The sequence below is a fragment of the Lacerta agilis genome, chromosome 6 (assembly GCF_009819535.1).
Source record: "Lacerta agilis isolate rLacAgi1 chromosome 6, rLacAgi1.pri, whole genome shotgun sequence".
NCBI classification, from domain to species: Eukaryota; Metazoa; Chordata; class Lepidosauria; order Squamata; family Lacertidae; genus Lacerta; species Lacerta agilis.
Window position 1 is genome coordinate 48,557,154 of NC_046317.1, and position 12,660 is coordinate 48,569,813.

Below are 12,660 nucleotides of genomic sequence, written 5' to 3' on the forward strand. Positions count from 1 at the left end.
CAAGGTTGCAGGTTCAGAACAGCTGCATATCCCTGCATTGCAGGGGGTTGGACTAGATGACCCTTGGGGGTCACTTCCAGCTCTACAATTCTAGGGTTCGTGATGGCTTGTCTGATTACATGGTTCTTTACTTAAACCCAAAACTGGGATAGTTCAGTTGGTAAAGTATGTGACTCAGGACTGTGAGTTTGTGTCCAACGTTGGGCAAAAGATTACTGAGCACTGCAGAGGGTTGGACTAGATGACCAACTCATGGTCACTTCCAACTTTACAATTCTATGAAAGCCTATCCTCCCCATGATCTGGGATACATATAGCAAAGGGACAGGTGGAGCGTTATTGAAAAATCTCCTTTTCCATCCTTGTTCATGGCACGCTAAAGAGAACTCTTGCCTGCTTGTTTTTGTAGATTTGGAAGCATTAATTATTCTTTTTAAAGAAAAATCCAGCTTGTGTGATTTAATTTTTCTTCATTCAGTAATACCCACATACCACACTGCTGTACAGTAAAAAGGATGGAGAGGAAAAACCTTCTGTGTTATTATTTTCAGCTTAGACTGAGGAGTCAGAACATCTGGTTCATAATCAAATGGGGAAGTTTTTTTCTGAGGGACAAGCCTGGGGCCAGAGGAGACTCTGCTGTCTCCATAGAGAGCAGGTTAATTGTTCCATGCTGGCAGCAGTGAGAATACTGGTGTTTTTAGTTGTCAGATCAGAGAAGGAGTGGGAATGTTTTTCTCATTGAGATCTAGCAACTTGAAATTTGAACCTGACTAGAATTGTCTTCACCGGGCAAAACTGAAACATACAACCATGTTTCACCATAGGCTGTTTATTCAAAGAACTGTTTGGCAGAATTCAGACTTGGTGATGGATGGCTTACCTCGTCAGATTTTGTCCGACTTGTCGCCAGAAAACAGACTCTTGAGATTACTTTCCAGCTTCAGCAGATAAATATTAATTAAAGGTACTTTTCGGCTTCAGCAGAGAAATATTAATTACAGGTAGGGTGGGAGCCTTTTAAATTATCAATTTCCCCGAAAAGGAAGACTGTTTGCATGCACACCCAAGAGGAAGGAATCCTCTTTCTACAAAGAGTGGGGGCTCTGAAGATACCTGGCGGTGGGTCTTCTTACTCTTCGGCTGTGCACACACACTCCCCTTTACTCTGAATCTAGTGCACTCCCACCACTGGCTTGTGAAGCTGTGTACACATGTCAGCCGCATTCCAGACCTATCCTGTAGTTTTTTGAGAAATGCTGCTGTTTGATACATACTCTGGAGCTGGAGGAGGAGAGGGCAGAAGGTGAAGAAGGAGCTGCAAGTGGAGAGGAGCCCTTTCCCCCATCCTTTGGGCCCCCTGGGAAACTCAACAAACCTATTGTGCCTGGAGATGGGTGTGGAGGTTGTGGCTGGGTGGGATGCAGCTGTGGGCAGCCTGAGGAAATGTCATCCATTTTGGGCCTGCCCATGAGGGGCGTGCCTGGGGCGGGGGGCTGGGTTGATGTCCAGGGGCTCTTCCCATCGTGGGACTTTTGTGGGTGACCTGGGAGTTTGTTTGGACCCTAGGTGAGAACGCGGAGGCTGGGAGGGAAGGGTACATCAGAAGGGAAATGAATTGTTATTGATTTAAAACACAGAGCCTAGGGCTTGCCAATCAGAAGGTTGGTGGTTCGAATCCCTGCGATGGGGTGAGCTCCCGTTGCTCGGTCCCTGCTCCTGCCAACTTAACAGTTCAAAAGCACGTCAAAGTGCAAGTAGATAAATAGGTACCACTCTGGTGGGAAGGTAAACGGCGTTTCCGTGTGCAGCTCTGATTCACCAGAAGCAGCTTAGTCATGCTGGCCACATGACCCAGAAGCTGTACGCTGGCTCCCTCGGCCAATAAAGCAAGATGAGTGCTGCAATCCCAGAGTCATCTGCGACTGGACCTAATGTTCAGGGGGCCCTTTACATTTACCTTTTAACTTTGTATTAATGTAACCCTTTTATATGTAACTCTGCATTTTTGAAATATTTTGTTTAAGTTGTCTGTTTCAGTTTTTTTGTACACCGATTAGAGGTATTTCTTATATTTTAAGTGGTATAGAAATTAAATAATCAATCATCAATCAATCAACCAGCTTCAATCCCATCTGAAAACATAAGCCATATGAAGACATCCATGCCTCCTCTTCCCACTGGTGTGGACAGACAGGTGCAGACTTGGGGAAACATCCAACCATACTGCTATATACAATGATGTCAAAATGAGATTTCAAATGCAGCGCGGTGGTGAACATGCTTGCAGTATTTTAAGTTGCTAATGTACACATAGCCTTAGCGAGCATCCACACTTTCACGTCATCTGTATTTTGTTCATACTGTGTACTGATTTGTTCCCCAGGTCTGCAAGCTTTTTTCTTTATTCTGTGGTATTCCTTGTAAAAATCTAATCTTACCCACTGAACTGTAGCTCAGTTAAGCAAAATCTCTCTTCAGGTTTTCTGTGCATCTGGTAAGAGCTAATTCAGGGGGTAGGACAGGATTTTTGCAAGGCGCAGCCACAGAACAATAAACGCTCTCAGACCTGGGGGAATTAATCGGTACATGGTTCAATCAAAATACGGGTCAAGTAAAAGTGTAGATGAGCCCCCAGTCTTCTTTCCTGGGATTTTCCTGAATACATTTATTTTAGTTTTGCTTTTTTAAAAGAAGGGGGGGAAACTTGCATAGGATAGTGGCAAACAGAGACGCAAATCAGGAAATCCCATTTGAATCTTGCCTCTGCCACGATCTCACTCAGTAGGTGATGTGAGTCAAGTCACTCTCCATGTAGTTATGCCTAAGCCATATGACATGTGTGTGTTTTTAAATGTCAAAATAAAATGGATTAAAAATATATATATGGTAGCAATAAATACAGCAGAGGTGTCCCAATGCCTCCTAGTCCAGAGTGCTACAAAGAGCAAAATGATGTCTGGGGACATGGCAGCTTCTGCCCTGGTCTAACCCCCCCCCCCCCAAAGCCAGGTGCTACTTACGTGAGGGCGATGGTGAAATGGAATCGCTGTCGCAGTCCCTTGAAGGTGAGGAAGGAGTGGGCCGGGAAGCTGCGGGTCCTCATCTGGCAGTAGGGCTTCTCGTAGTCTCCTGACAGGCAGTCACACTTGAACCCGCCCACCAGGAGATTGACGCAGGTGCCGCCGTTCTTGCAGACCCCCGGGGTGCAGCGACCCAGGCGGGAGTTCACCTCGCAGTTCTCCCCTGCAGCAGAAGCAGAGAGCAGCCGTCAGTAGCTTCAACACTGGGTCATGTTGCAAATATACAGGAGCTTCACCACGCAGGCCCCAACCTTCTCATGGTCAGGAAGGGAAACAGTTCAAAGTAGCTCCAGGCCAACCAACACTGAGGGATGCAGTGCAGGGCCCTCTGGAAGGATGTGTGTTGACACTTGCAGGCTGCCTACAGAAGACCCTTGCTCATTAAAAAAACTGCTGAAGTGCAAAGTGCTTTAAAACCTTATCTTTATTCATTGTCACCAGAGCCCTGTGGGATGGATCATTAATATTCCCATTTCACATACTGGGAACTAAGAGACTAAGAGGGTAAGTTCCCAAAGGCCAATCAATGCATTTCATGGCTCAGCAGGGATTTGAAGCTGGCCAGTCTCCAGAGGGCCAGTCTACCAACTGCTCCACCAACTTGCAAGATGAGCAGCAGAGGCAGCAGGCAGAGCTGCACAAAGGGGGCAGCAGAAGCATCCAGGCAGAAATAAGGAGCAGCAGGGAAGAAACTCAGCGAGAGCATGATCAGGAAGAGTTTAACAGTGCTATCTGATGCTGCACTGAAAGCAGTGGGACCGACTTCTAAGTAAGAATGCTCAGGGTTGCTCTCTAGAGCTGCACTCTTAACCAGACTTGCTATGAAGCAAATCCCACTGAACTTGCTGGGGCTCATTTCTCAGTCAAGATGCTCAGGATTATGCTGTGCATCATTGGGGGAATACATTATCCCTCCTAACCACCGCCTCTCCAGCCACTGTTTGCTCCAGAACAGGGCTGGCTGAAATATTGATATATCACCCAAAACCATTTTGAAGTCCATATCATGATAACGGTTTCAAAAATTTTGACCCGGCAATATATGCGCGAATCATGATGTGGGTGTGGGTGAGCTATGCAAAAATCACAATTAAGAAAACCGTGAAGCCAGCCAGTGCTTCTCTCGATTCCTGCAGCTCCTGCTAACTCTGCCAGCTCTGCTCTTCCCTGCCTCCTGCAGGGACAATGAATCACAAGAGCAGGCAATGGCAAAAATCACAACGTGGGGGAAACCACGAAGCCAGCCAATGCCTCTACCTGGCTCCATCCTTATTTCAGAAATTGTGATATATCGTACATTGCAATATTTAGCTGGTGACATATCACAATGTTGAAAACCAGATATCACCCAGTCCTATTCCAGAAGGAAACGGTCATGGGTTTCCTGGTGTCATGTCTGCTTACATCCTAAATGGGAAGGATCCCAAATTTGGGGGCTTCATAAAACTTTTGGGGGGGGGGAGTTTCCTCAAAGACAGATGCTGCAGGAGGCGGCATTTTTTACATAAGAGAAGGCTGAGGAGAAAGAAAAAACCAGGAGTAGGGATTTGCTGGAAAGTAACTGTGAAATAGGACACGCATCACTGGATCACGGTATGTATGATTTTGAAACCTTCAATACAAGAAGCTTCTGGTATTGCTGGGGTTGTCTGATACAGGCAACTGGGTGTTTAACCATGCCTTTGGAGATAGGGAAAGAAGTATGGTAAGTTGAGGGGTTTGTCCCTATAAGGGGCAATTGCCAAGAACCAGATCAAGCCTTTCAACTGCTAGCAATGAAAAATAATCTGAGATGCAACAGCTTTGGTGTTGCAACAAAGATGCCCATGGGCTGATGAGAGGTGACACCCAGACTCTCAGCTGGTGTATTCTTTCTTTTTAATTAATTCAACTGTCAAAGCTTTTTTATACAGCAATTATGCAGGGAGGCCCCCCAAAAGCTCAAGGCCATGGTCCTGTCCTCAAATCTACACCTGTGGTTCAAATCAGCAAAACAATAGATGTTGGCCTCAGGATGAAGCCATCACAAAACGTGGATGTGTACATCATTCATAGCCCTATTGAGGCATCTATCTTCCTGGTTAAAGCAACACACAATGGGAAAGTTTGAGAGAAGTGTGCTAGCTCTTCCCCCCACTGTTCCCCCACTGCCCTTCACTAGTTTGGAAGGGGGCAACGCACAGGAACATGAAACAAATGGAGCAGGCCCCCCACTGCAGGTGCTTCCCACCTGAACTCAAGGAGGGAGACAGGATGCCTCCTTTCCCCACCCTCTCTGTGTTGTTATTGAAGTTTGTTATTCTAATGACAAATGTTAACATGAAATCATAGAACTGTATCATCTAGTCGAACCCCCAGCAATGCAGGAATATGCAGCTGTCCCATATGGGGATCGAACTTGCAACCTTGGCATTATCAGCACCATGCTCTAACCCACTGAGCTATCCAGTGCTGACATATTTATTTTGCTATTTTGTTTTACTATTGCATCGATGTCCCAACTTTTCTCCAAGTTAGTGAAAGCAACATACATGACACTCCAATTTTAACACAACAATCCTGTGAGGTAGGTCAAGCTGAGAGAGACTTGGCTGGCCCAAAGTCACCCAAAGTGCTTCACAGCTGAGGGGGATTTGAACTCTGGTTTCCCAGGTAATAGTTCAACACTCAAACCACAACACTATATTCTTTTGCAGAATGGCTAAAATCATACAAGGGTTTGTGAGCCCAAGGGCTGGAGTTCTTTAGGACAATATCAAAGATCTTAAGAACTAGCTCAGTCAGTAGAGCTTGAAACTCTTAATCTCAGGGTTGTGGGTTCGAGCCCCCTGTTGGGCAAAAGATTCCTGCATTGCAGAAAGTTGGACCAGACGACCCTCATGGTCCCTTCCAACTCTACAACTCTATGATTCTTGAAGTTAGCCGTTTTGATATTAGTTTATACTTTATTCCCAGAGGCTAACCTGAGTTTGGTTGTGGCTGGAACTTATCACTAAAGCAAAATGAAAAATGAAAAATTAGCATACAAATTAGAACCTCATCCTAACACTATGCCATAATCTCAGGTACTGTTTCTGGACAGAAATATACAGTCCCTGCCTTTTGACAAAGTGTTCTGTGTGCAAACACACATATATTCACATGCATACATATTATAGGAAGTATTTTTAAATGTTCTATTTCCCCCACCTCCTTTCTTGGGAGCCATTCTTAGGAACGAAAGAGGTTATAAAAATAATTTTATAAACGAAAATGTCCCTTTTCTGACCTCACTTTGTCCACAAATTCGGGTTTGGGGCTGAATTTTAAGAGTGTAAACCTTGGACAGCAAGCTGAGTTAGCGCCGCCCAGTCTAATTTCCCAGAGTTCTGGGAAATCCCGTCTGCTTTGGTGAAAAAGTTGACTAGTCAAAAGGTTTGCAAATGTAGCAGGCTCTGATTGAAAAGAACAAAGATGCCCCACAAGCACACATGCAGCCTGCTTTGATAATCATGGAAACTGCTTAACAGTGGGATCACATCTTCAAAGAAACAATGCTCACTTCCAAATCATGTGTTATTGGAAAGAAAAACCTCTTCCCCTGTGTTGCTGGCAATAAAGAGGACTGGTATATTAGGCAGCTTCTTATTTTAATGTGGTTTACACTCATTTCCAGGTTCCCAGGGCAAGGGGTGGTTTGGAGATACTGCAGGAGACCCATGGGGTTAAAAAGCAAGGTCTGGCAGCAGAAGAGGGCAAAAGCTGAAATTAGAAGGGGACAGACTTTCATGGCTTAGTGCCAAACAAGCCAAACTTATAATTTGCAAACCACAAATCTTAAAAAGGTTTTTCCCAAGACTGTGTGGAAGAGGAGGAGGAGGAGGAGGAATCAGAAGATTCTGTGCATAGATAGCAGATATTCATACTTTTGTATTCACTGATTTGCCACTGCCGTGTAAGCCATAACAGCAACCACAATTCAGATTATTCTGCATAGATTAAGCCACTTTGCATATCTTTGTTTAATTTGCATAGTTCATTCTGCTTCTGCAAGCGGAGGTGGGGGGACAAGCAGCTGAGCAGGGCACCAGAGCCTCACAACCTGTAGAGGAAATCTGAAGTTGAGCCCCCTCCTCCAGCTTCTGGGATTTCATTAGGCATTGCCCACACACTGTCAAGCCTAGCTATGTAGCCATAAGGGCTGAGACCCTCCCCCCACTTTTCCTTCTAAGTAAGGTGAAGTCAGAATGCTGAATAGTGTGGCATCGCAAAATAGACTCAGCTCCACCACTTCCTAAACGATAACTTAATTATTATTTCCTATCATCCGCACCCATTGTTCTTTGTCACATCCACAGCAAGCCTAGAGAGCATTTGTTCTCCCCCCTCTTCATTCTTGGATCCTTTTTTTATCTGAAAATTCTAACATGCTTTCTGCTAATCATTTGTTTCTCCTGAGGGTATCCACCCTTCCCTTCAGCTTTCTTTAAATATGATTTGCCTGTTAAGACTCTCTGTAATCTTCAAAGCTTTCTTTTAAATCCCTTCCAGTTTGTCAACATCTCCCTCTCCCTCTCTTTAACTGCTGTGTTCAGAGACCAGAGCAGACGACTCCAACAAGTGAGGGAGGAATGACGAGAAGCTGGATTCTTCCGAATGGAGGTTGTCCCACTGACTCCCATCAAGGAGGACATGTTTGCACAGGTCTTAAAGTCCTGTGTTTTAGTCTGAGCCTATGCATATATACTTGGCTTTAAGTTCCACTGAGCTGAATAGGGACTTGGGATATATTCCCAAATCAGTGTGGCTAGGATTACATGCTTTAATACTGGTTTGTAATTTAGGGAAGCTTCCCAAAGAGACATTTCAATAATGCAGTAGTAGGGGAATCCCCATGCCAACATCCCACCTTTTGTCACTAGCCTTCTATCACACTCCAAAATCCTCTATCAGATGTCCTCGGACCAACCTGGGACCACCTTTATGTGTTTGTTTGTTTTTACTTTATATGTCCTAATTTCCCCTCTATTTGTGATCAGATCCAAAGAAAGACAGAGCTCTTGCATCTTTAACCGATGCTCAGAAGAGAGGATTTTGAGTGTTGCAGTATATCTCATTGCTATATTACAAGCTGTAGCAAACAACTATTCCTTTTCCTCAATGCCTGTTAAAGTGAAATGAGCTCTCTCTCCCCATTGGCCTCTGCTGATCTCTCCTTATCAACTTTCTCTTTTAAAAAGAAAACTTGCATACACACACACACACACACACACACAAACCCCAGTGATGATGCAACCCACCTTAGATCAGGGTGCAACCTACTTGTAGGTAATAGCCAGTGCCCTTAAGAGAATATATGAGTAAATCAGTGTGATCTGTGGACTACAATGAACTGCTTCAATCGTATCTTGGCTTATATTAAGTCAAAGCATGCATGAGCCTTTTGCTTGTTTGTGAAGCCTCTTCACCTCACCCTTCATGTGCATTGCAATTAATACAGGAAGCCTCTAATTAATCATAGCTTCCCATTTTGTTCAAAGTGGAGAACTAGGGTTAGAGTATCAAGCTATTACATTAAAATAAGTGGGTATGATATCCAGATCTGCTCTGAAGCTGGTAAACCACAGTTTCCCAGTTTGAATGAAATAAGAAACTGCGGTCACCGTAATTAAAGACTTCCAGGTTTAATCTGTCCTCCTGCCAAAGGGAGGAGCAAAGAATCTGCTTGCATAAGCAAGGATCTTGTGCACATCTAAGCTTAATAAACTGAGATAAGATCATCCAAACATTGCTGAGGGTGAGTGCAGTTAGTGATGAATTACCAATTTGGGAGTGGTCACAGGAACCCAGCTTCATTGTCTACACACTGTGGAGCAGAGCTTTCAAAATTCATTGCATTGTTTCAGAGATTGGCAAGTTCCATGCCTTTGTTGAAGAAGCTACACACCGCACCTGGGTTGGGCAAAGAGAGCAAATGTTCCACCCAAACACTGGGCGACCTGCAAATGTATCTTCTACGGCTGCAGTATGTCCAGAGACACACAGCAGACACATAATGAATAACTTTGGCTGAGACCTAGAAAATGCAGTATCATCACTTGGTCCTGATGAAATCACTGGAACGTACACACACGTACATGCGCTCAGGCCTCCAGACAAAAGTTATGAAATCTCCTTGAAGCACAAAATGAACAGGAAGCACCTGAAGTGGAAGCAAGCCTTAGAGTGAGCTTCTAGGAGCTCTTCTGAAGGTTTCTGGTTATGTGACACAACAGACCAACAGGCTGCAGACACAGCATCTTGTTGCTGGTCTGCAAAACCCCAGGCTGGCTTGCAGGGATAATTTAATAGAAACTTGGAGTTCCTGCTGTTCCATCCCAAAGGCACATTGTTAAGCTGCATGGGCACTTTGCAAGGAAGGAAGGGGTCAAATTCCTGCTTAGGAAAAATAAAAGGAGTTGCTACAAAAATCTACACTAGGTAGAGCAACAGTTCGCGGTCATGTTAAAGCAGAAGAGTCAGCAACTGGAGGCCTCCTGGCCAAATTCAGTCCTACAAGGTATATCTTGTTGCTACCCAAGATGCAAAGAAAGTGTGCGGAGGGCAGGGATTACAACATTACTTGTAGATCTGCTCACCACCCTCCCTCCTGAATGCTGCTTTTGCAAGTAATAAACATGACTTTTTATCAAAAGAAGCATTTGCTGCAATAGGAACTAAGCTGGGGAAGTTCTACCCAGTAGTGCATGGCTAAAGGCAGCAGTGCTACAAACCTCTCCAATGCCAGGCATCAAAGACTTGTGCATAGGGATTCAGGAGTTATGGTGACTACCAGAGAGGACAACCTCTGACAATACCTTGTCTGTGGTGGATGGTGCCCCCTGAAGTGAGGCTGAAAAAGCCCATCCAAGTTGCTCACACCTCTTCCTGCCACTTAAAGGTAAAGGTAAAGGTAACCCTGACCATGAGGTCCAGTCACGGACGATTCTGGGGTTGCAGTGCTCATCTCGCTCTATAGGCCGAGGGAGCCGGTGTTTGTCCGCAGACAGCTTCCAGGTCATGTGGCCAGCATGACTAAGCCGCTTCTGGCGAACCAGAGCAGCGCACAGAAACACCGTTTACCTTCCCGCTGGAGTGGTACCTATTTATCTACTTGCACTTTGACATGCTTTCGAACTGCTAGGTCGGCAGGAGCAGGGACCGAATAACGGGAGCTCACCCCATCGTGGGGATTCGAACTGCCGACCTTCTGGTTGGCAAGCCCTAGGCTCGGTGGTTTAGACCACAGCACCCTCATGTCCCACTCCTGCCACTTACCTGCAGCAATAATTTAGGAGCCCCCTTTTTTGAAGCATTAGTTAAAAGATTACTCAAGCAATGTACGTGCTTCTGAGATGATATTCTGTGCCCTTTTCTTCATGTCATATGCAGGAAACCAAAGCATGGAAAAGAGACAGAGCATGGTCACAGAGATCTCCCTGCTATTAGTACACTCCAGCCAAAGCAAGAAGCAGGCGCTTGTTGGAATCATAGAAGCCACAGGACTTGAGCCAAATATACGCTTTGGCAACAATGTTAGTCTGTACTAAGGGCCAAAGTGAAGGTGGCCATGTGCCCTGATTCAATTTGAAGTCTTCTCTTCTCCAAAGCAGTTTAAACACACAAACACACACACACACACACACACACAATTAGAGAGAGCAAGAGCTTTTAAGTTGCCCATCCAAACTCAGCACCTGGACAGCAGACTGAGGAAGGCACAAAGGTCACCAGGGGCTAAACTTCACTATGATCCTACATTTCTATTAAATTGTAGTGATTTTTTCTATATTTGCATCTATACATGAGTGCATGCAAATTATATGCAGATATGACCCTCTTTTTGTCTTTGGGACGGGATAATGCATTTCTTCTTTTGGAGATGCATACCCACCCTAGCCAAACTTCAATGAAGTACAAAATGCATGATTGCAATTCACGTACTTTGTTCTAGCCCTGGGGGAGCCTGATCAGAAGCAAAAGAAATGAGCTGATCTTTCCTCTCACATACACTTAGCCTGCACCATGGCCCCACTGAAAATCATCTGGCAAAGCTGCCACTCAGCCTAGGAAGGGAAGCCGCGACTGGCAACAAGCAATTTTTACTAATAGGGTGGATCACTTTAGGGACACTCACAAGCTTTTGGTGAGATGCCTTGGCAAAAAAAGGCGGTGCATAAATGCAATAAGCAGGTTAATAAGATTACCATTGCCCTTGGCAGCAGAACATCTGAAGGGAAGCTTTAAAATGTCTGGTGTTTTGTTGTTGTTTTTTTATATATATACTCTGTTGGAAGACTCCCAGGGTGGCTGGGGCAGCCCAGCCAGATGGACAGGGTACAAGTAAAATAATAATAATATTACAACAAGGTTTTGGAAACTCTGTGTTGCATCACTGCTTGTCATAGATAGTGCTGGGGCTGTCCAAGGTACAATTGGTACAGGACATTTCAGCTTCACTGTACCTCCCCAAAACCCCACCCACTCCAAAAAACCTCCAGAGTAAAGGCATGACTACACTTCCTTCCCTTTCATAGGGCTCATTCTTCTGTTGCATCCCATTCTCTAATCAAAGCTTTTCCTTTCTCTTCTCTGCCCCTCCCCCTACTCCCCCAGCCCCTTCCTCACACCCTTGACAAGCATCTCCTCTTCCCCCCACCTCCCGATCTCCAACCCTGTAAGGGTTTTCTGAATAGAAGATTTATTCCCAGCCTCTTTCTGGTTCCCTCACCCTAGTGACCAGCTTTCGTTGCCAAGGAAACCAACCTTCTCCCACAGCGCCCCTCCCCAATCTTGAGCAGACAAAGCCCCTGTTCCCCCTCCCCCCCCCAACGCTGTCTGCCTCCCTCTTCCCCCTCCACCTGCAGAGGGAGAGTCAGCATCAAGGAACACCACTGCAGAAATAAAGAGCAACATCAGGGAATGGTGGTTGGGGGCGTACGGCCAAGGACAAGCCATCCAATGAGAATCCCAGTTCCCTCTCTGCCCGGCCAATCTATCCAGGGTCCCTCATACACATTGGGCAAAGAAATGTCACTCCTACTGGGCATTTGCATGGGCATGGGAATTTGCCTTTCCTGGAGACCCTGCAGGAACAAGAGATTCTTTTGGGAAACAACTTAACTAGACTCTCTATGGAGAGCCCATCTCCCTGGGCCCTTGATGTCATGCTGTCTTTTAGAGGAAAGGCCAAAGCTCAGTGGTGGGGCATCTGCTTTGCATGCAGAAGGTCCCAGGGTGTCCAGGTAGGGCTGGGAGAGAACCCTGCCTGAAGTCCTGAAGAGTCAGTGCAGACCATACTGAGCTAGACGGACCAATGGTTTATGACAAGGCAACATTTTAATTGTTGGTGTCCAGCTTGTAATTTCTTCTAAATTCTTTGGGTACATATCTCCTCCGAATAGAACATTTTGGTTCTGTCCTACCTATGGTGGCCTTCATGATTCTCCTCTTCCACATTTTTATCCCCACAAACTTAAGACATGGGATGACAGTGAATAGCCCAAGGTCACCCAGGGAGCTTCACAGAGGAGTGCCAATTTTAACCTTGGTCTCCTGC

The 12,660-nt window shown here is 45.5% G+C and overlaps 1 protein-coding gene across 3 annotated transcripts in view; it reads right to left on the minus strand.

Annotated features, from left to right (window-relative positions):
• The window catches only part of CELSR2 (cadherin EGF LAG seven-pass G-type receptor 2), a 116,069-nt gene that overhangs the window by 58,190 nt on the left and 45,219 nt on the right, over positions 1-12,660 (minus strand). For all 3 annotated transcript variants that reach the window (XM_033152497.1, XM_033152494.1, XM_033152495.1), the window contains exon 3: positions 3,024-3,246. In XM_033152497.1, the coding sequence (XP_033008388.1) occupies positions 3,024-3,246 (223 nt within the window). The remainder of the gene's footprint in view (positions 1-3,023; positions 3,247-12,660) is intronic.